General features: G+C 48.6%; 1 protein-coding gene across 1 annotated transcript in view; it reads right to left on the bottom strand.

Moving 5' to 3' along the window:
• Window positions 1-24,203, bottom strand: part of ETHE1 (ETHE1 persulfide dioxygenase) — a 90,386-nt gene that overhangs the window by 33,218 nt on the left and 32,965 nt on the right. Inside the window, exon 2 of the mRNA XM_085615663.1 lies at window positions 1,650-1,794. Coding sequence (XP_085471789.1) covers window positions 1,650-1,794 — 145 coding nt within the window. The remainder of the gene's footprint in view (window positions 1-1,649; window positions 1,795-24,203) is intronic.

Below are 24,203 nucleotides of genomic sequence, written 5' to 3'. Positions count from 1 at the left end.
CGTCACAGCTGGAGAGCCGGGTGAGTGCGGCTCTTCTACTCTTCCTTAGGCTCGCAGCCGGTTCCTCTCACACCTCCAGAGCTCATCTTTGCACAGCTGGGGCGTCTCGAGCTCACTCGGGTCTAGGAGCTTGTCCCAACACCTCACGGTGGCCCTATCCAAGAGGCAGGGCCATGAGGTCATTCCCAATCCCAGCCTCAGTGCCTGGACCATGACCCCTCAGGGCATATTCAGAATCCTTGTCAAGCACTGACCTCCAATTCCTTCCCAACTATGCCCCCGCCTCTAGAATAACATCTCGGCGCCATCAACCATCTTGTCTGAGCCATGGCTGTGAAAGCAATATTGGCTGGGCCCAGATCGTGCCCGCCAGACTCCTTACCAAAAGTATTTACCCCATTATCGTAGGCATAGCATTGTTTGAACTGCTTCTCAATGTGTTTCCACCTTAAGTTAGATGTACAATGCATGCACTAATATCTTTACATTTCCACCTCTTTTATCCGTGTCCTCTCCAAGTCCAATTTAAACTCTTTCTTCTTCTGATCGAAGACTAACATTTTGGTTTTCTCCACATCAATCATGAGTTTCTTGGTCTTACTGTACCTTTGAAAGGCATCTCATTTCCTCTGGAGCCAATCTGAGCCGTATCCACAATGACTATGTTGCCTGCATAGAGTACACAGGATATATGGTGCCCACTCATCTCTGGGGAAAAGGAGGCGGATCCCATAAGGCCTCTTAGGGGGATCTCTTAAGTTTAGTGCGTACAATCTCAGGGCCAGCACACACCTCTACCGCAAACCATTCTGTGCCTCAATCTTATCAGCTAAAGTTCCATCCATACCTAACTCTGCCTGCGCCCAATGCCTCTGATGGCGTCCCTTCAGTATACTCAGCAACTTTCTTAACGGACTCCTTCGCTTCTGGCACTCTGGGTCTGGTTTAGATCTCAGCGGACGGGTTACTCCATCACAGCACTGACGTATATCCCGTCCACCGAAGCGTAAATCGCTTAGGATATAATGGGAATTACATTTTGCTTCGAGGATATCTGTCACCGTGGTGAGTGGAGTAACCCATTCACCAAAATGTACTTAGGCCTCTGCGTCCATCTATCGGTTCAGACTGGCCAGTTGCTTTCCACCTGTGGTTATTTTCTTCCTATTGATTCCAGGAAACGCAGAACCAGAAAAAGAGCCTCCAGGGAACACATAAACGAGAACACAACAAAATGTCGTTAGGCACGGACACAGGATAAGAGAACACAGGAGACACACACACAAGAACTGGAGCAACACAGCACAGACAGAAGAAGAAAATGCCACAGCGACATAAAAATGTACCTCCTACATGCGACAAAGACTTATGTGCATTACACAAAGAGCAATATAACACATAACTCACTACCAACATCCCGCCGGATGGAGTTGTACCGAGTACTCACCTGCGACATGCCTTGGGACTGAGACAAGGAGGCACTTTACTGTGATGGCCAACACGCAAGATGCACACTTGGTATCCACCAGTAGGCGTCTATGTAGGAGCCGTAGTTGGTACTCACCCGGAGCACTGCGGGTAGTAGATGTGCGGCACAGAGCACCTATAGAGGTAAACATGCTGCCCCAGAGGGAGGGGCCAGTACTCACCAGCGTACAGAAGGTTGAGTCCGAGATCATTCACCAGCTTGGCGTCTCGCTGGGCTTTCTCCAGCACGGGGTCAATCAGGACGGCCTCCTTCGTCGCCTGGTCAGCCAGCAGGTAGGTGTAGGTGGCACTCACTGGCTCGAAGAGCTGCGGGTCCAAACAGAGAGGGGGTCAGGGTACAGCAGTGGAAGCACAGAGAACCTATAGAAGGTCAAGGCCAAAGAAAAGGAAACAGGGTACAACAGCCGCACAACGTCCCTGTAGAAGGAGGTCACAGGATAGAGAAGAGGGAGCACACAGCACCTATAAAAGAGACTCAGCTCAAAGAACAGGAAACACACAACACCAAATTAAAGGATCAGGACAGAGAAGATAGAGCACACAAAACCTATAGCGGAGGATCAGGATAGAGAAGAGAGAGCACAGAGAACCAATAGAAGAGGATCAGGGCAGAGAAGAGGGAGCACAGAGCACCTACAGAAGAGGATCAGGATAGAGAAGGGAGAGGACAGAGAACATATAGAAGAGGATCAGGGCAGAGAAGAGTGAGCACAGAGCACCTACAGAAGAGGATCAGGACAGAGAAGAGGGAGCACAGAGCACCTACAGAAGAGGATCAGGGCAGAGAAAAGGGAGCACAGAGCACCTACAGAAGAGGATCAGGGCAGAGAACAGGGAGCACAGAGCACCTATAGAAGAGGATCAGGATAGAGAAGAGGGAGCACAGAGCACCTACAGAAGAGGATCAGGATAGAGAAGAGAGAGCACAGAGCACCTATACAAGAGGATCAGGGCAGAGAAGAGGGAGTACACACCACCTATACAAGAGGATCAGGACAGAGAAGAGGGGGCACAGAGCACCTACAGAAGAGGATCAGGATAGAGAAGAGAGAGCACAGAACACCTATACAAGAGGACCAGGGCAGAGAAGAGGGAGTACACAGCACCTATACAAGAGGATCAGCACAGAGAAGAGGGAGCACAGAGCACCTACAGAAGAGATCAGGATAGAGAAGAGGGAGCACAGAGCACCTACAGAAGAGGATCAGGATAAAGAAGAGGGAGCACAGAGCACCTATAGAGGAGGATCAGGATAGAGAAGAGGGAGCACAGAGCACCTATAGAAGAGGATCAGGATAGAGAAGAGAGAGCACAGAGCACCTATACAAGAGGATCAGGGCAGAGAAGAGGGAGTACACAGCACCTATACAAGAGGATCAGGACATAGAAGAGGGGGCATAGAGCACCTATAGAAGAGGATCAGGACGGAGACGAGTGAGCACAGAGCACCTATAGAGGAGGATCAGGACGGAGACAAGTGAGCACAGAGCACCTATAGAGGAGGATCAGGACAGAGAAGAGCACGCACAGAGCACCTATACAAGAGGATCAGGATAGAGAAGAGGGAGCACTGAGCACCTATACAAGAGGATCAGGATAGAGAAGAGGGAGCACAGAGCACCTATACAAGAGGATCAGGTCAGAGAAGAGGGAGTACACAGCACCTATACAAGAGGATCAGGATAGAGAAGAGGGAGCACAGAGCACCTACAGAAGAGGATCAGGGCAGAGAAGAGGGAGCACAGAGCACCTACAGAAGAGGATCAGGACAGAGAAAAGGGAGCACAGAGCACCGACAGAAGAGGATCAGGGCAGAGAAGAGGGAGCACAGAGCACCTATAGAGGAGGATCAGGACAGAGAAGAGGGAGCACAGAGCACCTACAGAAGAGGATCAGGATAGAGAAGAGGGAACACAGAGCACCTACAGAAGAGGATCAGGGCAGAGAAGAGGGAGCACAGAGCACCTACAGAAGAGGATCAGGATAGAGAAGAGGGAGCACACAGCACCTATAGAGGAGGATCAGGACGGAGACGAGTGAGCACAGAGAACCTATAGAGGAGGATCAGGACAGAGAAGAGCAAGCACAGAGCACCTATACAAGAGGATCAGGGCAGAGAAGAGGGAGCACAGAGCACCTACAGAAGAGTATCAGGGCAGAGAAAAGGGAGCACAGAGCACCTACAGAAGAGGATCAGGGCAGAGAAGAGGGAGCACAGAGCACCTATAGAAGAGGATCAGGATAGAGAAGAGGGAGCACAGAGCACCTACAGAAGAGGATCAGGATAGAGAAGAGAGAGCACAGAGCACCTATACAAGAGGATCAGGGCAGAGAAGAGGGAGTACACACCACCTATACAAGAGGATCAGGACAGAGAAGAGGGGGCACAGAGCACCTACAGAAGAGGATCAGGATAGAGAAGAGAGAGCACAGAACACCTATACAAGAGGACCAGGGCAGAGAAGAGGGAGTACACAGCACCTATACAAGAGGATCAGCACAGAGAAGAGGGAGCACAGAGCACCTACAGAAGAGATCAGGATAGAGAAGAGGGAGCACAGAGCACCTACAGAAGAGGATCAGGATAGAGAAGAGGGAGCACAGAGCACCTATAGAGGAGGATCAGGATAGAGAAGAGGGAGCACAGAGCACCTATAGAAGAGGATCAGGATAGAGAAGAGAGAGCACAGAGCACCTATACAAGAGGATCAGGGCAGAGAAGAGGGAGTACACAGCATCTATACAAGAGGATCAGGACATAGAAGAGGGGGCACAAAGCACCTATAGAAGAGGATCAGGATAGAGAAGAGAAAGCACAGAGCACCCACAGAAGAGGATCAGGACAGAGAAGAGGGAGCATAGAGCACCTATACAAGAGGATCAGGGCAGAGAAGAGGGAGCACAGAGCACCTACAGAAGAGGATCAGGATAGAGAAGAGGGAGCACCTATAGATGAGGATCAGGACAGAGAAGAGGGAGCACAGAGCACCTACAGAAGAGGATCAGGATAGAGAAGAGGGAGCACACAACACCTATAGAGGAGGATCAGGACAGAGAAGAGCAAGCACAGAGCACCTATACAAGAGGATCAGGATAGAGAAGAGGGAGCACTGAGCACCTATACAAGAGGATCAGGATAGAGAAGAGGGAGCACAGAGCACCTATACAAGAGGATCAGGTCAGAGAAGAGGGAGTACACAGCACTTATACAAGAGGATCAGGATAGAGAAGAGGGAGCACAGAGCACCTACAGAAGAGGATCAGGGCAGAGAAGAGGGAGCACAGAGCACCTACAGAAGAGGATCAGGACAGAGAAAAGGGAGCACAGAGCACCTACAGAAGAGGATCAGGGCAGAGAAGAGGGAGCACAGAGCACCTATAGAGGAGGATCAGGACAGAGAAGAGGGAGCACAGAGCACCTACAGAAGAGGATCAGGATAGAGAAGAGGGAAAACAGAGCACTTACAGAAGAGGATCAGGGCAGAGAAGAGGGAGCACAGAGCACCTACAGAAGAGGATCAGGATAGAGAAGAGGGAGCACACAGCACCTATAGAGGAGGATCAGGACGGAGACGAGTGAGCACAGAGAACCTATAGAGGAGGATCAGGACAGAGAAGAGCAAGCACAGAGCACCTATACAAGAGGATCAGGATAGAGAAGAGGGAGCACAGAGCACCTATACAAGAGGATCAGGTCAGAGAAGAGGGAGTACACAGCACCTATACAAGAGGATCAGGATAGAGAAGAGGGAGCACAGAGCACCTACAGAAGAGGATCAGGGCAGAGAAGAGGGAGCACAGAGCACCTACAGAAGAGGATCAGGACAGAGAAAAGGGAGCACAGAGCACCTACAGAAGAGGATCAGGGCAGAGAAGAGGGAGCACAGAGCACCTATGGAGGAGGATCCGGACAGAGAAGAGGGAGCACAGAGCACCTACAGAAGAGGATCAGGATAGAGAAGAGGGAACACAGAGCACCTACAGAAGAGGATCAGGACAGAGAAAAGGGAGCACAGAGCACCTACAGAAGAGGCTCAGGGCAGAGAAGAGGGAGCACAGAGCACCTATAGAGGAGGATCAGAAAAGAGAAGAGGGAGCACAGAGGACCTACAGAAGAGGATCAGGATAGAGAAGAGGGAACACTGAGCACCTACAGAAGAGGATCAGGGCAGAGAAGAGGGAGCACAGAGCACCTATACAAGAGGATCAGGGCAGAGAAGAGGGAGCACAGAACACCTACAGTAGAGGATCTCGACAGAGACGAGTGGGCCCACAGCACCAATAGAGGAGGATCAGGGCAGAGAACAGGGAGCACAGAACACCTATAGAAGAGGATCAGGGCAGAGAAGAGGGGGCACAGAGCACCTACAGAAGAGGATCAGGGCAGAGAAGAGGGAGCACAGAGCACCTACAGAAGAGGATCAGGATAGAGAAGAGGGATCACAGAGCACCTATAGAGAAGGACCAGGACGGAGAAGAGGGAGCACAGAGCACCTACAGAAGAGGATCAGGGCAGAGAAGAGGGAGCACAGAGCACCTACAGAAGAGGATCAGGATAGAGAAGAGGGAACACAGAGCACCTACAGAAGAGGATCAGGGCAGAGAAGAAGGAGCACAGAGCACCTATACAAGAGGATCAGGGCAGAGAAGAGGGAGCACAGAACACCTACAGAAGAGGATCTCGACAGAGACGAGTGGGCCCACAGCACCAATGGAGGAGGATCAGGGCAGTGAAGAGGGAGCACAGAGCACCTATAGAAGAGGATCAGGGCAGAGAAGAGGGGGCACAGAGCACCCATAGAAGAGGATCAGGACAGAGACCAGTGAGCACACTGCAACTATACAAGATCAGGAGAAAGACGAGGAAGCACAGAGCACCTATACAAGAGGATTAGGATAGAGAAGAGGGAGCACAGAGCACCTATAGAAGAGGATCAGGATAGAGAAGAGAGAAAACACAGCACCTATAGAAGAGGATCAGGATAGAGAAGAGGGAGCACAGCGCACCTATACAAGCGGATCAGGGCAGAGAAGAGGGAGCACCGAGCACCTATAGAAGAGGATCAGGATAGAGAAGAGGGAGAACAGAGCACCTATAGAAGAGGATCAGGATAGAGAAGAGGGAGAACAGAGCTCCTATAGAAGAGGATCAGGATAGAGAAGAGGGAGCACGGAGCACCTATACAAGAGGATCAGGGCAGAGAAGAGGGAGTACAGAGCACCTATAGAAGAGGATCAGGATAGAGAAGAGAGAGCACAGAGCACCTATACAAGAGGATCAGGGCAGAGAAGAGGGAGTACAGAGTGCCTATAGAAGAGGATCGGGGTAGAGAAGAGAGAACATAGAGCACCTATACAAGAGGATCTGGGCAGAGAAGAGGGAGTACACAGCACCCATACATGAGGATCAGGACAGAGACGAGAGGGTACAGAGCACCTATAGAAGAGGATCAGGATAGAGAAGAGGGAGCACAGAGCACCTATAGAAGAGGATCAGGATAGAGAAGAGAGAAAACAGCACCTCTACAAGAAGATCAGGACAGAGACCAGTGAGCACACTGCACCTATACAAGATCAGGACAAAGACGAGGGAGCACAGAGCACCTAAACAAGAGGATCAGGATAGAGAAGAGAGAGCACAGAGCACCTATACAAGAGGATCAGGGCAGAGAAGAGGGAGTACACAGCAACCATACAAGAGGATCAGGACAGAGAAGAGGGGCACAGAGCACCTATAGAAGAGGATCAGGATAGAGAAGAGGGAGCACAAAGCACCTATAGAAGAGGATCAGGATAGAGAAGAGAGAAAACACAGCACCTCTACAAGAAGATCAGGACAGAGTCCAGTGAGCACACTGCACCTATACAAGATCAGGACAAAGACGAGGGAGCACAGAGCACCTATACAAGAGGATCAGGATAGAGAAGAGGGAGCACAGAGCACCTATAGAAGAGGATCAGGATAGAGAAGAGAGAAAACACAGCACCTATAGAAGAGGATCAGGGCAGAGAAGAGAGAGCACAGAGCACCTATACAAGAGGATCAGGACAGAGAAGAGGGAGTACACAGCACCCATACAAGAGGATCAGGACAGAGAAGAGGGGGCACCGAGCACCTATAGAAGAGGATCAGGATAGAAAAGAGGGAGCACAGAGCACCTATAGAAGAGGATCAGGACAGAGAAGAGAGAAAACACAGCACCAATAGAGGAGGATCAGTGCAGAGAAGAGGATCGGGACAGAGACCAGTGAGCACACTGCACCTATACAAGATCAGGACAAAGACGAGGGAGCACCCACACAGGGTCTATACCAGGCAGCACAGAGAAGCCTCTGGCAGGCTACAATGATATGCAGAGGTTATTAGGAAAGCACGGACTATGCTGAGCAGAGTGTATTTAGTACTCAAAGTGAGTGGCCCTATCTGATTGTCCTTAGTTGCTGCTCCCACACAAAGATGTCAGTGTGAATTCCCCTAGTGCACATTCACGATTCTCGGTCACCACCCCAGGCTTCAGAGTTGAGGTGAGTGACTATCAAACTAGTCCTTAGTCGCTCCCCTATGCTTTCGATTCAATCTGAGTTCCCCTACTGCAAAAAGAACTATTGATGGACAGAATGCAGAACAATATCATACATTCACCCCAGTACAGAGATCTGGGCCTAAATCCATCGATTTTTTGCTCACCATGCCATTCCAGTATGGACCCAGCCATATGCAAATCAGTCTTGACCCTGTGCCAGGATAGCTTGATTCCAGTGGCTGAAGAGGGGTGAAACCCCGAAACCGGTCCTAGGATGCTTATTTCCAGTCCAGGGAGGACCTAGCTTGGCAGTTCGGGCTGGACTGTTCCCATGAGGCACAGGGTCAAGACTGATTTGCATATGGCTGGGTTCAAACTGGAACGGCATGGTGAGCAAAAAAACGATGGATTTAGGCCCAGATCTCTGTACTGGGGTGAATGTATGACATTGTTCTGCATTCTGTCCATCAACTGTTGTTTTTGCATGAGTTCCCCTACTGCACATTTCGAACCATGTTTTACTGTGAAGCCACACTGCATTGCCACATATGATCAGTTGACTGCTTGTCCTGTGTACATGAACTTTGACTAAGAGCCTCTGGTGAAAGCATCTGTTACCGTATAAGGAGTTATTGATAGCTGGCTGGAATACATACACATTTCTGCCAAGCCATCTATCTCTAGATTTTCCAAGAATATGCCCTTCATCCATATTGGCTTCCTACTCGGTAGTTCAAAGGAAGGCAATGCTATTGTTTGAGAGGCAGATCAGTGTCCAGTGTGGTGCACACAGTCATCACAAATATTTGCTCAGGCTGAAATACCAACCCCTGTCATTTGGTTAGCAGTGATATTCCATTTTCGTTTTTTGTCAGCGCTTAGCTACCTCTCTGATCATTGGGCAGATCCTTCCAACTTCAGCAATAAGTTGTTAAACAGCGTGAACCAGAAAGGGAAAAGGACTCCCCCAGGAACGGTGGACCTTCCCTAAGCCACACCTGAACTTCTCAAAGTGTACTCAGAGTGAGGATTCATTCTCCATGGAGTGGCCCAACCATAGAAGCTGCTAGGGGCAAAGATGTCCAATCTGACCTTCCATGAACAGTAAAGTCAGTGTGAACCACTAGAAAGGATTCTAGTGTTCCCACGGGAGTGGACTTAGGCCTTCACATCCTGCACAAGCTGCCAGTTCCTGCACATCTGTCGTACTGGGGGCAAACATCTCGCCAAACTGGGATTTTCAGACGCCAAGTGGAACATGAATCATTAACACCACAAAGTGCTCAAGGACTAGAAGACCTTGACATGAGAGCCTAGGGGCAGAGATAAGCCAGTCTCCTCTGGTACTAGTAGGCCCTCCAGAAGAGCGAGAAAGGAAGCTTATGGGGTTGGAAGTGAGAGGCAACACCAACGACATCCCACCTTCACAAGACCTGTGCGACTCGCTGGCCACCTTCTTCCATCGCAAGATCACAGACATCCACAACTGCTTCAACACCGTCACCACCCCGGCAACCACTAAGACCCCCGCTCCCACGACCACCACCCGCACCAACTGCCTGATCTCCTGGACCAACATCAATGACGACGACACCATCAAGATCATGAACACCGTCCACTCCGGATCCCCGGACGACCCCTGCCCACACCACATCTTCAACAAAGCCAGCAGCACCATCGCACCCCATCTCCGGAAAACCATCAATATCTCCTTCGAGACAGCGACCTTCCCGGAGAGCTGGAGGCATGCAGAGATCAACGCCTTACTCAAGAAACCCAAGGCGGACCCCAAGGACCTCAAGAACTTCCGACCCATCTTCCTGCTCCAGTTACAGGTGAAGATCTTTGAAAAGGCCGTCAACAAACAACGGACCAGCTTCCTCGAGGAGAACAGCATCCTGGACCCGTCCCAGTCCGGGTTCCGCAGCAACCACAGCACCGAAACTGCCCTCATCGCCGCCACCGATGACATCAGGTCCCTGCTAGACAACGGAGAAACCGCAGCCCTCATCCTCCTGGACCTTTCAGCCGCCTTCGACACGGTCTGCCACCGCACACTACGAACACGCCTCTACGATGCCGGAATCCAAGAGAAAACTCTGGACTGGACCTCCTCATTCCTCTCCGGCAGAACACAGAGCGTCTGCCTCCCTCCTTCTGCTCCGAAGCCACCGAGATCATCTGCGGCGCACCCCAGGGCTCATCCCTCAGCCCAACGTTGTTCAACGTCTACATGGCACCACTCGCCCACATCGCACGACCTCAACCTCATCGCCGACGACACCCAGCTGATCCTCTCCCTCACCAAGGACCCCCACACCGCTACTGGCCGACTGCACTAGGAACACCCCCAACTCCCACCGACCACGCACGCAACCTACGGGTCATCCTCTACTCTACCTTCTCCATGACGAAGCAGGTCAACGCCGTCTCCTCCTTCTGCTTCAACACCCTCCGCATGCTTCGCAGGATCTTCAAGTGGCTCCACACAGAATCAAGAAGGACGGTCACCCAGGCCCTCGTCAGCAGTAGAATGGACTACGGAAACGCACTCTACACAGGAGCCTCGGCCAAACTCCTGAAACGGCTTCAATGCATCCAGAATGCCTCCGCACGCCTGATCCTCGACATTCCTCGCCGCAGCCACATCACACCCCACCTGAGAGACCTACACTGGCTCCCTGTCAACAAGAGGATAACATTCAAACTCCTCACCCACGCACACAAGGCACTCCAAAACACCGGACCAACGTACCTTAACAGTCGACTTAGCCTCTACATCCCTAACCGCCAGCTCCGCTCCGCCACCGTCCCCACATCCGAAGAGTGACCGCCGGCAGCAGATCATTCTCCCACCTCGCCGCCAAGACATGGAACACCCTGCCCATCCGCCTACGGCAGACCGAAGACATTCTGCCCTTCAGAAGACTTCTCAAGACCTGGCTCTTCGAACAGTAGCAGCTTCCCCCCCCCTAGCGCCTTGAGACCCTCGTGGGTATGTAGTGCGCTTTTCAAATGCCATGATTCAGAGGGCCCACTGGGAGCATTCTGAAAGGAAGACCATGGAAATTAAACTCAAGCAGAAGACTTGAACGCCTCAGCCTAAATGAGTTTTAAACTTCTACCATTTTAAAAATTGGGCAATTTTATATCTCTTTTAAAATACAATGTATACCTTCTTTTTAAACAAGCATTGGCATAGCCAATAGGTCTCGCCTTTGGAACCTTATAAGTATTTAGTTATGCAGTACAATATCCTTGGTGCAACAACATCAACTGTTGCATTGTTGTAAATTGCAACTTCGATGTGATTAAGCATTTACTAAAGACATGAATTCTCCTCCCTTATACATGTTCCTTTTGTTATGTTGACTGAAGTCTGGACTCCATTTTGTACTGTCATGTCTCCACGTGCTCAACACGAGGAGAGTCTTATCTTTGTGTTAGTTGCTCTTGTAATCTGCCTAGTAACAGTCTATAAATAGTTCCTTTGTCCGTCTGGCGCATGCCCAGACTTGACCACATCTGTTATCAGTTAGTCCTTGCTTGACCATGTTTTCGCGGGCTTAAGGAGTATGTCAGCTCCGCCCACATATCGATCTTGTATTGCAAATGTCCATAAAAGGTAACATTCCTCGTCTCATGTCGTACCCTCCCACTTATGAGCCCCTCTGTTGTGTATAAAAGGGGACCGTGTATGCAAGTTCTGTGTGCTACTCTATGCAATACTGAAGGGTATTGTATGGATTGTAGGACCACCCTTAAGGGTTAATAAACCTTGTCTTTGTACTTTGCAGTTTCCGTGCCAACTTCCTTATAGATTCCATTGCAGGAGAGCGAACCCTTGTGTCCTGCGGGCCTAGCTGGGGCCTGTACTCATCAATTGGCGCCCGCCACGTGGGGCTCATCGGCGACTCGGATGCTCGAAGGATTGGTCGCGACGAAGGTGAGGAATTTGGCCGGGGATGTGATCACTGCCAGAGGCACTTTAGTCCTGGCATCCCGAGGTTTTTCTTCCTTCCCTTCCGAGCTGACCATCTGGGTGGCGCCGGTCCTCGACTGAGACCTCTTCTGTCGGTTCTGCCGTGACAGCCGTTTGGGCGAATTTCGGAGCTTGGCAGTTGGAATCTGGACTCTTGATTGGTAAGAACCGTTGTACGGTACTTGCTCCGAGTTTTTGAAGCCTGGGTTGGCTATTTGAGTTTGATTTGTGATGACCGGTCATATCTTGTATTGATTATTGTGAGAATATATGCGTTGCAACACATATAGGCAGGTAATGTGGAGATATTTCTCCGGAACTGTGTAACTTTGACCAGCACAACGTTTAAGTGCCATTTTTGATAATACTGCATATTCTGCATTATTTTTGAGCATGCCTGCTTTTAGCGCACTCCGTAAGTGGTGCTGCTGTTTTGGAAACCGGTTAAACCTCGAGGAATCTGCTCCAGCTCCCCCAGAGGGGACTCCTAATAGGGATATGTATGTGAAGCATGGTCTTTCCTCCATAATGTACAGCACACTATGGAGGAAATATACCAGGAAGGATCCTGAGTTACGGTGGCCGTTGTATGGGTCGTTTGATATACGTAAGATTGAGTATGTGGAACAGTGTATGTGTAAACGGCGTGCGCGGCAAGATATGTTTGAATGTGTGCGATTATGGGTGAAGGAAGTGCGTGAGCGAGAGAAACGCGAGAAAGCGCTGTTTGATAAAGAGCAACGAAAGAATGATCATGTGAGAGCGCAGGAAGCAAAACGTCGGGAGGAAAGAGAACAGACGGAGAAACGAGAGAAAGAACATAGGTTACAAGTCTCGGGTCAATATGCTGTTCGTCAGCCACTCTATCCTGTCCTTAATAATCATGACGATGATTTTTATTTATTAGATCGTTCTCCGCCTCCTTATGTCGGCGCGTCTGCTCCGAGGCCACAAGATTCTGGATCGGGTTCGAGTAAGGTAGACACGCGGTCCATGTTATCGGCTGAGCGAATGGGTGAGCTTCGGCAGGTTTCTTATCGTGCATGTAAGGGCAAGTTATCCCTTGATGAACTGTTGGCTTCTTGGGAACCGTGGCAGGATAGAGAAAGGTTGTATTTCTTGGGACACTTTTCTGATGAAGTGATTGGTGCCTTTCGGAAATATTCCAGCGTCTTTGAACCTGACGATGTGGTATTGGATGCTAAAGCATTGCGTAATGGTGTTTTCTCTCCCTCTAAGGCGCCTGAAGCAGTTCGGCGACTGTTTGCGTTGCGGGATGCGGCAGCAGACCTTAAAGAGAAAGCGCGCCAACATCTTGAGGAGGAAAGGCGGTCGGATTCGCGTACTGGAGGCGGCCATTCATCCATCTCTCAATCAGATAAGAGCGATCCAGTGCATGCTAAACCAATGCGCGAGGCGGCGCCTTTGTATGTTCCTCCTAAAGGAGCGGGGACTAGCTCGGATATTACCTCCGCCGATGCTAAGGGATATTTTGTGTATAATTGGGTTTATACTCCCTGGCATAGGGCTGACGTCATGGCATTAAAGAATGCGTTGCCTGATCCCCGCAAGAATCCAGCGGCCTTTTACGAAGAAGTCGAGGGGGCCTTGAATTCTTGTATTATGACCTTAGCGGATATAGATTTGTTCTTTGGGCTTATTCTACCACCAGATATGTGGCGATCCGTGCGGAAGGTAGATGATGTTGCCACTTTTAAGGCTCGATGGTCTGAACTTGAGGATGAGGATAGGGAGAGAAAGCCCGCGCAGAAACCACCTCAGATTATTTTAGATCTCCCCGCTGCTATTCTGACTAAGTTGAAGACCATCATTCCCCCTAAAAAGATTGACTGGAATATGCTAGCCTCGTGTAAGCAGAAAGCCGATGAATCAGTTGCAGATTTCTTTACGCGCTTTGAGGAGACGTTCCATGATTTTAGTGGTCAGTCTCTTACGGATGATACGGGTCGGCACCTTTTTGCTGACAAATATGTGGCGAATTTATTACCGGCAATTGCAGCTCGCCTCAAAGCGAGTGAAAGTTCTTGGTCCACTACGACCCCGACAGCCCTTCTGACTATAGCTCAGTACTATGAGCGCCAGGAGCTAGAAGCGAAGGGGCAGGAGGAAAAGAAATCGAAGGATTTAAAAACGAAGGTGATGTTAGCACAAGTATATGGTCCGCCCCGGCGGGGTGTAAATAGAGGTAGGGGAGGATTTTATGGTCCTCCCTCGGGCCGATCTGATCTGAATAGGAATCAATGTGCGTATTGTAAGCAATCGGGGCACTGGGCCAGAGAATGCCCAGCATTGCATGCTTCACGGCAGGGGCACGGTCAGGGACACACTCAGAGTGGCCCCAGAGGTAGAGGGGGTTTCTTGAATTTTAGAGGGAATTCTAATGATCACGCTCGTTTTGACCTTGCGGGGCAGCAACGAGATAGGCCTAATGTTTTTGATCGACAAAATCAGTATCAAGTGTCGGGGATTGACCGGTCTGGGTATCATGATTCTCAGCATGCATAGGAATGCGTTGGATGGGGGTTAGAATCAGTTGAGGTGCCAGTTGATCAGAGGGGTCCTTACGTATCAGCTGAGGTTTTGGGCTCCACTGATCAGTTTCTAGTGGACACAGGAGCGACTCGTAGTGCGCTGTCTAAACAATTGGTTCCGAGGGCTCCCCCATCTGGCTTAATGGTTACATCGGTAGGGTTTGATGGAACACTCTCCCGAAGCCCTCTTTCGCAGCCCCTTGCATTTCGGGTTAATTCCTTTTCTGCACCCTGTCCGTTTTTGTTAGCTCCGAGCACGCCGGATAATATTATGGGCCTTGATATGCTGAAGCACTTCAGAGCTACGATCCGGTGTTCCCCTGCTGGAGTGCGGGTGATATTGAATGACAATTACCCCTTGTCTGAACGGATGTGTGTGGCTACAGAAGATGCTGTGTTAGCTGCCCTCCCCCGTGCTCTGTGGGCCACTTCGGATACTGATGTGGGACAGATGGTGATTCCGCCCGTTCACATTAGTGTCCAGGAGGGGGCGGTGTTACCCCGCCTTCCACAGTATCGTATTTCGCAGGAGGGGGAAGAGGCTCTTATACAGATTGTGCAGGATTTGATTAAGGTGGGAGTGGTGGAAGAAGTTCCCTATAATGTTTGTAATAGCCCGATTCTACCCATTCTGAAAAAGGATACGGATGCCAAAGTCTATCGGTTTATCATTGATTTGAGAGAAGTAAACAAGATCGTGATACCTCAGTACCCAGTGGTTTCGGATATCACGACGTTGCTTACTTTGGTCCCGCCTACGGCGACCACGTTTTCTGTTATTGATTTGAAAAATGCCTTCTTTTCAATTCCCATTCATCCCGATAGTCGATACCTTTTTGGTTTCACTCTCAATAATAGGTCTTACCGATTTTGTAGAATTCCCCAGGGCTATACGGAAAGCCCTAGCATCTATAGTCAAGCCTTGAAAAGACAATTGGACTCCTTTGTTCTGCCCGAGGGTGTCGCCCTCATTCAATATGTCGATGACATCTTGCTGGCGGCTGACACCCCGGAGTTGTGTGAAACGAGTACGTTGTCTTTGCTTTCCTTTTTGGCATCCCACAATCACAAGGTCTCTCGGAAAAAGTTGCAATTTTGTAGACCAAAGGTGACTTATCTAGGTCACCTTTTGTCTAAGGAGGGACGTGCACTCACACCAGACCGTGTTCAAGTGATTCTGGATACACCGACGCCGTCCACGCAGAAGGACGTGCGCACATTTTTGGGTCTTGTCTCTTTTTGCAGGCAGTGGATATTAGGGTTTTCGTATATAGCCAAGCCATTGTTAGTCCTTTTGACAAAAGATACACCTATCCCGCCCCCCTGGACGAATGAGTGTGACACTGCCTTTCAGAAACTGCGACAGGCCCTCTGTTCAGCACCAGTATTAGGAACACCTGATTATACCAAGCCTTTTTCATTGTATGTGCATGAGAAAGATGGATGTGCATTATCAGTTTTAGTGCAGATGCACGGCGATAAGCAGCGCCCTTGTGCATATTTTTCGGCTGTACTTGATCCTGTTGCCCGAGCATTGCCTGGTTGTTTTCGCTCGGTTGCGGCGACAGCTGTGTCAATACGCCAGAGCGAGGGAATTGTGTTATCTCATAAGCTGTTGGTATTAGTCCCCCATGCTGTTGATGCCCTGCTTAATCAGACAAAGACGCAGCATTTGACCAGTGCCCGTTTAACGGGATATGAGCTGACGCTTTTGGCTCCTCATATCACGTTGAAGAGGTGCGTGACGTTAAATCCTGCCACATTGTTGCCATACCCCGAGACTCGGTCTGAGGCACGAGAAGCACATGATTGTAACCTCATGACCGAGGAACAAACAAAGGGTCGTATTGATCTCCAGGATACGCCCTTTTCAGATGTAGATGGAGAACTGTGGGTGGATGGGTCATGCCTGAAGCTACCAGATGGTACGACTTCAGCGGCGTATGCGATTACCACATTGCAAACAATAGTGGAGACAGCACGCATACCACAGAAATCAGCTCAAGCAGCGGAACTGATAGCATTAACACGAGCATGTGAGCTCAGTACAGGATTGTGTGTGAATGTTTATACAGATAGCCGCTATGCCTTCGGAGTAGCGCACGATTTCGGCCTGCTCTGGAAGGAAAGAGGGTTCTTAACGTCGCATGGAGTACAAATAATGCATGGGGAGTTAGTTCATAATCTTTTAACTGCATTGACATATCCGAAGAAAATTGCTATCATTAAATGTAGCGCCCATAGGAAAGTAGTCGATAAAGTTGGAGAAGGGAATGCGTTAGCAGACCGAGTGGCGCGGGAGACTGCGATGCAGCCCGGTGCTACTGCCATGTATGTAGTGAAGTCACAAGTAGAAAGATGGCATGATGCGAAGGAAGAAGTGCGAGAAATACAGAGGACAGCTTCTGACAAAGAACGGGAGCAATGGTCCAGTGAGGGAGAATTGGATGATGAGGGTTGCTGGAGAAATAAGCAGATGGATCGATGGAAATTACCCACAGCTTTTGTACAACCTATGGTTCAGATGGCACATGGGCTAGCACATGTTGGAGCTTCCGCAATTGTAAAATTGCTTACCCAAGTCTGGGAGCATCCAGAGATTGCTAGCACGGCAAAGAGGGTGGTACAGACCTGTATGATCTGCCTGAGGTACAACCCAGGAAAGGGGACTCGGACCCCAGCAGGAGGATTCGTAACGCCTACTGCACCCTTTGAGGTGTTACAGATGGATTACATCCAGCTGGAGCGTTGTAATAATTTGAAGTATGTTCTAGTAGTGGTGTGTGCCTTTAGCAAATGGGTTGAGGCATACCCCACGAAGGATAATACTGCAATGACTACCGCTAAGATGCTGTTGAAGGAGTTCTTTCCTCGATATGGCGTTTGTAGACTTCTGTGGAGTGATAACGGGCCCCACTTTATAGCGGACGTTATAAAGTATGTTCTGAAGGGTCTAGGCATCACCCAGAAGTTCCATGCAGTATTCCACCCTCAATCTGCAGGACTAGTCGAGAAGTATAATGGTACACTGAAGCTCAAGATCGCTAAAATTCAAGCTTCAACGTCTTTGACTTGGCCAGACGCCTTACCGCTGGCATTGTTGTCAATTAGGTCGGTACCGCACTCTCGAATCGGTCTTACACCATATGAGATGGTCTTTGGACGCCCAATGAATATTTGGGGTCCACCAAAACCTAAGACTGTGTATGATGTACCTTGCGTAATGATGAATGATTATTTGGCACAGTTAACGGATAACTTGGTTTCCATTCATCAACAGGTCCGGGAGGCGCTCCCTGATCGGTCCACCGGCGAAGGACATAGTCTCCGGCCTGGAGACCATGTCATGCTGAAAATCTTCGACAGGACGAACAGCCTGGAGCCGAGATGGGTGGGCCCTGAGCAAGTCTTGCTGGCAACAAGGACGGCTGTTCGAGTCTCCAACAGAAAGAATTGGATCCATTCCCTGCACTGCCGCAAAGTACCGCCCGGATTGGTGGAGCCCGCTGTACTGACCGATCAACGAGAGATTCTGACCACAGAGAAAGGCCGTGCTGTGGAATCGAACGACGCTGAGGAGCTCTTTCCGGACCACGCGACTCCTGGAGGAAGGCGATATCATCTGAGGCCAAGAAAGTGAATCCTTCAGTATCGGGACATGTTGTCAGAACGGCCCTTGGGTTAGTGAAACGGAGAGCCAGTGAGGCAAGGGGGGGGGATCAGCCCTGCATTAGTGTAGTGACACCCGTCTTGGCCCGTTGGTGAAGAAATCGACCGCTGCCCAAGGGGAAGAGTTCTGACAAACCTTTAGTTTCAGGAAGATATTGATTTTTTATTTTTGACATGGAGAAGAAGAAGATCCTCTGTGCAACAGGGTTTATGCTCACAGTAACTATTGTTGGGATAACCACATGGTTTGTGGAGAATGTGACTCCTGCCCGAGAGTTGCTTGTGTTGACCACTCCAGTGCCTGCGGAGCACTATTTCTATACCCTTCCATACCAAGAATTGAAGCCTCGTCAGTCTTATTTGAATAACACTTTCATTCAGATGTTACATCATACCCATGTTGCCACCAATGCTACGAACTGTTGGATATGTGGTATGATGCCAGCTCATCAGAAGAAGGGAGGAACGCCATTTATACCTCTTCCTTTCTCTCATAATGGCTCTTGTAGAGCATGGTACACTTTGCTTTTTGCCACTCGGAAACCCACAGTGGGACGATTACTCTTCAGACTCAATAAAGAATGTCATCAGGATAAAGATGGATATCCGCAAGCGAATGGGACAATTTGGGAATGGGAAGAGTATCGACCAGACAATGAATCGATTCCATATGTTTTTACGAACACCAGAGACACTGTGGGAAGAGATAAATTTGTGATTCAAGTGGCACAAGCTCAAGCGGACCTGTGTGTCCAAAGTGTGGGTTATATTCCCGTCGGTGTTAGCGATTGTATTATCATATTAAACATCGATGGATTGAATAACAGTACTTTCCTAGCATCCCATAATACGTACTTTGTGTGTGGAACTAAAGGTTATTATCGTTTGCCAGCCGGTTGGTCTGGAGTATGTTATGTATCATTTTTGTTACCTCCTGTATTTCTGGCACCTGCATCCTATCATAAGGATTTAAAGTTGTTGAATAATGTGACTGTAAATAGGTATAAACGTACTTTATCAATTGATGATGTGGATCAAACTGACACCAGTTTACAGCAGTATATCGACTTCAATCTAGGATTGTTTTTCTTTGTTGGAGCTGCCCTAAATAGTAGGAAAATTCGAAGATTAACACGAGTGGTAGAGGCTGTGACAAACCAAACCGCTGCTGCTCTTGGGAATCTTACGGAAGAATTACAGATTACCAGAATTGTTGCATTGCAGAATCGTATGGTGTTAGATGTTATGTTAGCTGATCGAGGTGGAGCTTGTAAAATTATCGGAAGTAGTTGCTGTGTGTTTATTCCTGACCACACACCTTCAGTCTACAATGCAATTAATAGGTTGCATAAAATTGCAGCTGAAATCCATACAGAAAACGGCACTTGGTCCTTTTCTGGATGGTTTTGGGCATTGATCACTGCTTGGGGTTGGAAGGTTTTGACTGGTCTCTGCATAATTATAGCAGTTCTGTTTTCTTGCTGTATCTGTATTCAATGTGGTCCTTTGCTCTGTTCCGTATGTGTATCATTTTGTATCCCCGATAAGAAAGCTATTTCCAATGTCACTTATCAGAAACGTTTAGCTAAGGAAGTAGAAGAGATGATGATAATTGATATATATGATGATTATTCTAACAAGCCGGATGTCTTCAGTAAATGCTGAAAGGGTCGTCTGTTGTAAATTGCAACTTCGATGTGATTAAGCATTTACTAAAGACATGAATTCTCCTCCCTTATACATGTTCCTTTTGTTATGTTGACTGAAGTCTGGACTCCATTTTGTACTGTCATGTCTCCACGTGCTCAACACGAGGAGAGTCTTATCTTTGTGTTAGTTGCTCTTGTAATCTGCCTAGTAACAGTCTATAAATAGTTCCTTTGTCCGTCTGGCGCATGCCCAGACTTGACCACATCTGTTATCAGTTAGTCCTTGCTTGACCATGTTTTCGCGGGCTTAAGGAGTATGTCAGCTCCGCCCACATATCGATCTTGTATTGCAAATGTCCATAAAAGGTAACATTCCTCGTCTCATGTCGTACCCTCCCACTTATGAGCCCCTCTGTTGTGTATAAAAGGGGACCGTGTATGCAAGTTCTGTGTGCTACTCTATGCAATACTGAAGGGTATTGTATGGATTGTAGGACCACCCTTAAGGGTTAATAAACCTTGTCTTTGTACTTTGCAGTTTCCGTGCCAACTTCCTTATAGATTCCATTGCAGGAGAGCGAACCCTTGTGTCCTGCGGGCCTAGCTGGGGCCTGTACTCATCAGCATGTCTAAACACTTATAAGGTCCCAAAGGCGAGACCTATTGGCTATGCCAATGCTTGTTTTTTAATCTTTCTAAGAATGATAGCTGGAACTTGTGTGCACTGACCCTCGTCACCATCCCTCTACCCACTTTATGCCTCTCACGTTTAGTGGCTAGGCATAAAGTATTTTTAAGTAGGTTAAAACAAGTTGGCAATTAAAGTCTGTAAATCAGTACACTTTACCATCTTGCACGCTGAAACACACAAACGAAAGGAGAGCTTTAGGAAGGTTTCTTTCACACCCACCGGACAGCAACAAACGCCTTGCGAATGCTCTGCCATGGACCACCACCGCCCCTTCCCCCACAAAAGACTGAAAAAGAACTTGAATTATTTGACTTTTTTGGGTAATCCATGATTTGATGCGCCTCCCCCATGGAATCACAATCATACTAAGTTTTGAAAGCGAGAGATGGTGCGACCCAGTGCTTTCTTTAGCTGCTTATAAACAAACGAACCTGGTCACAAGACAGAAGTGAACCCCTCAGAGGTGACTCTTAGCACCTGCAAACCTACTGCAAGACAATATGTGGTCTGTAGCCCTGCAGCTCTCAGGGTGCTTGGTTCATGTAGCTCTCACAACAGGGCAAGCTTAATTTATTTTCAGATGCACCCTGAAAGGACCCCGCCAGTATCAGGCACTGTACGGATAAAAGCAGAGCACACCCAGAGTGGTGAATGTTCGAGTTATGCAAGACCTACCCTGATGTAATGTGGCATGGGCCCTAGCACCTGAAAACAGGCCTCAAAGCGCTCTACCTTTGCAGCCCTCAGGATGGTGTGTGATTTAGTTATTTACAGACCATCCCAACCCTGAGATCATATACAATATGTTCCCTGACCAGTACATCTTCTAAGGCAGTCAGTGCGGCTCTACTGGAGAATACGTTGGTCATTTACAGGCCCATACTGAAAGGATAGCGATTCCTTTCAGGCATTGCACTGGTAAAAGCAGGTAAGTCCTAGGAGGGGGTGTGCTTCGTTTATTCAAGACCTACACTGCCAGGATGCACAGCCTGCTCCCATTTCAAAGGCATTGTGGAGGTATACCAATGCAGTTCTCCGAAACTGAAACATTTTGATTTGTTTCCCCAGCCTCGGTGGTCAAATCTCTGAAGTACGGTGAGCGACGAGGCAAAAGCAAAAAGACACCCACTTCTCATTGACTAATTAACCACATGTAACCTGTCGATAGCAAGTCTTCTGCAAGCCCCCGGCAGCACTGTTTACTACGCGTATCCATCTCCTAGCTGGGAAATCAGCGTGGTGATGAGCTGAAAAAAAAAACTGTTTTAAACAACGCGGCCACGAAAGTTAAAGAGTACTCATGCATGCGCCGAGAGCAGGGACACGCAGCGTTTACCTTGCGGGAGCGAGCGCGGTAATTGCCAACACATGGCGCCGCAGCACGCTCCCGCAAGCTAATCGCCAAACGTGTACGCATTGCAATGCAATGCGTGCACGTTTTTGGCCCAAAAAGCCAAATCGATTTCAAGAGGTCCTCCCTATGCAACGCATGTGCGCTGCGTAGGCGAGACCTAAAAAGAGAGTAAACGACTCACAGCCATTAACTCTCAAAACTGATTTGTATATGGCAGGGTCCACACTGAGTTGGCAGGCAAAATAACAATGGTTTGGCATGCGGCCTCAGTAATTACCATGGGCTTCCATCCATCACTTTTGTGTATAATTTGGTGAACCGGGTATGCCCAGAAGTGGGTCCAGTGCACAGTGTGTCATTGGAACCAAGTAATACCTGGCTAATGAAACCTAACTCAGACGAAACCAGTCCTGGGTTGCTTGTGTTCTGGTTCATACAGTCCCTGGTTGACAGTTCAAACTGGGCTGTTTCCATTGGGGCTGGGTAAAGACGGTATTGCATACAACTGTCCAAACTGAGGTGGCACGGTGTGCAAATTAACGATGGACTGGGATGCAGCCCCCAGTAATTACCAGTGGCTGAGATTAATTCAAGCATTCCATCCATCGCGTTTTGTACACTGTAGCACTGAATGGGGTTCAGTCCCTTCATAGTCCTCCTCAGACACCCTGTGGGGGTGTTTCTGACGGTAGCAAGGGAGCAGCTCCACACTCGTGATGTAGGGAACTATGTGCTATGGCTAAGGAAGAAGACAGACCAACTCATGATGAAGGTACTGCAAACTCCGAGCCAACGAGGATAAGGGGATGTATTATGTGTGGGGCACACTTTCACTATCTGCAACACAGCGCACCTTTCAAAGGCCCTGGAGGCAGCACTTTCAAGTAAGATTCGTAGGAGCTGCTTCAAAGCCACTCTGTTTCACAGAGAGAGAAATCACCTTGCAGGTGGGTGCAGTAAATGACTGCACCTGCCTGCAGGGGGATATCTGGGGGGTGGGGGAGGGCGGTTCATGGGACCCACTTCCTCCCCTTCAGAGGGCTACTCATAGGGGCATGTTGACCTCTGTGTCCACAATCCATAATGCGGCACTGGTGCAGAGGAAGAGATTCCCTCAGCTTTATGTTTCGGACGCTGGCAGCAGCACATTTCCCCAAGAATACGGAAGTGTGTAGCTAACGTACCACACACGCTGCGCACAGGGGTCACGTAACGTGACCTGGACGGCCATTTTTAGTATCAGCCAGAGAAGTGAGGAAGTCTTTGCACGGGGAGTTGAAGATAAACGGTGTTATTTATTGACTTCTGTGGCATTTCATTTACATATTTTTCTTTCTTGCATCGTTTTATTGTTCCTGCCTATGGGTTCTAGTTGCACAGGAAACAGATGTGAAACTTTGCCTACTAATGTATTGAGGAACTGTTTGGGGCAGAAGTATTTTTACACAGTTGTGCTGCATCTCCTTTTCATTTGACTTTTGAAGGCAAAGAAGTTTTCTTTTCACCTTTAACTTTGTTTTTGATTACAGTGTATTTCTATACAGAGGTACACAGTTTTTTGGGCAACAGTATAATGGCACAACAACATTTTAGCCCCCCACATGCATTTTGGGTGTCGGGATCCAAATCTTTTATAAAGTGGGTAGAATGCAAGGAATATTTCGAGGAATATATAGCTGCAATCGTTGGATCCCAAAAAAGTCTTAGGGGAGCAGAAAAAGAGGATACTTTTGCATTCTTTGGGCCCCATTGGTTTGAAAACATACAATTGCATGCTAAAAGCTACGGTTGGGGGGGGTGAGGGGGGTTGTGTTTTTATTGGTGCCTTACAGGAGTTGGGCAAATGTTTTATACCTAAAGTTTGCTTAGGCATTACCAGGTTTAAGTTTTTCCAATGCAAACAAAATAAAGGTGAATCAGTGGATGATTATGTGACAACATTTTAAAAATTGGCCATTGATTGTAAATTTGGGTCATCCACGATGATTTAATTAGAGATGAATTGGTCACGCACGTCAATAATCCCACAAAACAAGAACAATTGTGGGTTAATGGTGAGTCCCCATTGGAGGAAGTATGCTCAGCAGAGATATGTGGGAAATGTGCCACTGAATTAAAGCAATCTTATAAGGAACAAGCTTGTGTCTGTAAAGTATTGCCTCGTAAAGGTGATTACGAGAAAAAGGGTGACAGTAAAGACAAACATGGAGGCAACAACAGAAGGTGTTATCCCTGCAGAAGCAAGGAACATCCTGCTTATAGTAAAGCTTGTACTTCACTCAAGCAAAAATGCA

The sequence above is a fragment of the Triturus cristatus genome, chromosome 7, assembly GCF_964204655.1.
Source record: "Triturus cristatus chromosome 7, aTriCri1.1, whole genome shotgun sequence".
Taxonomy (NCBI): domain Eukaryota; kingdom Metazoa; phylum Chordata; class Amphibia; order Caudata; family Salamandridae; genus Triturus; species Triturus cristatus.
Note: the sequence above shows the minus strand (reverse complement) of the source record. Positions and strands in the feature narration are given on the sequence as shown.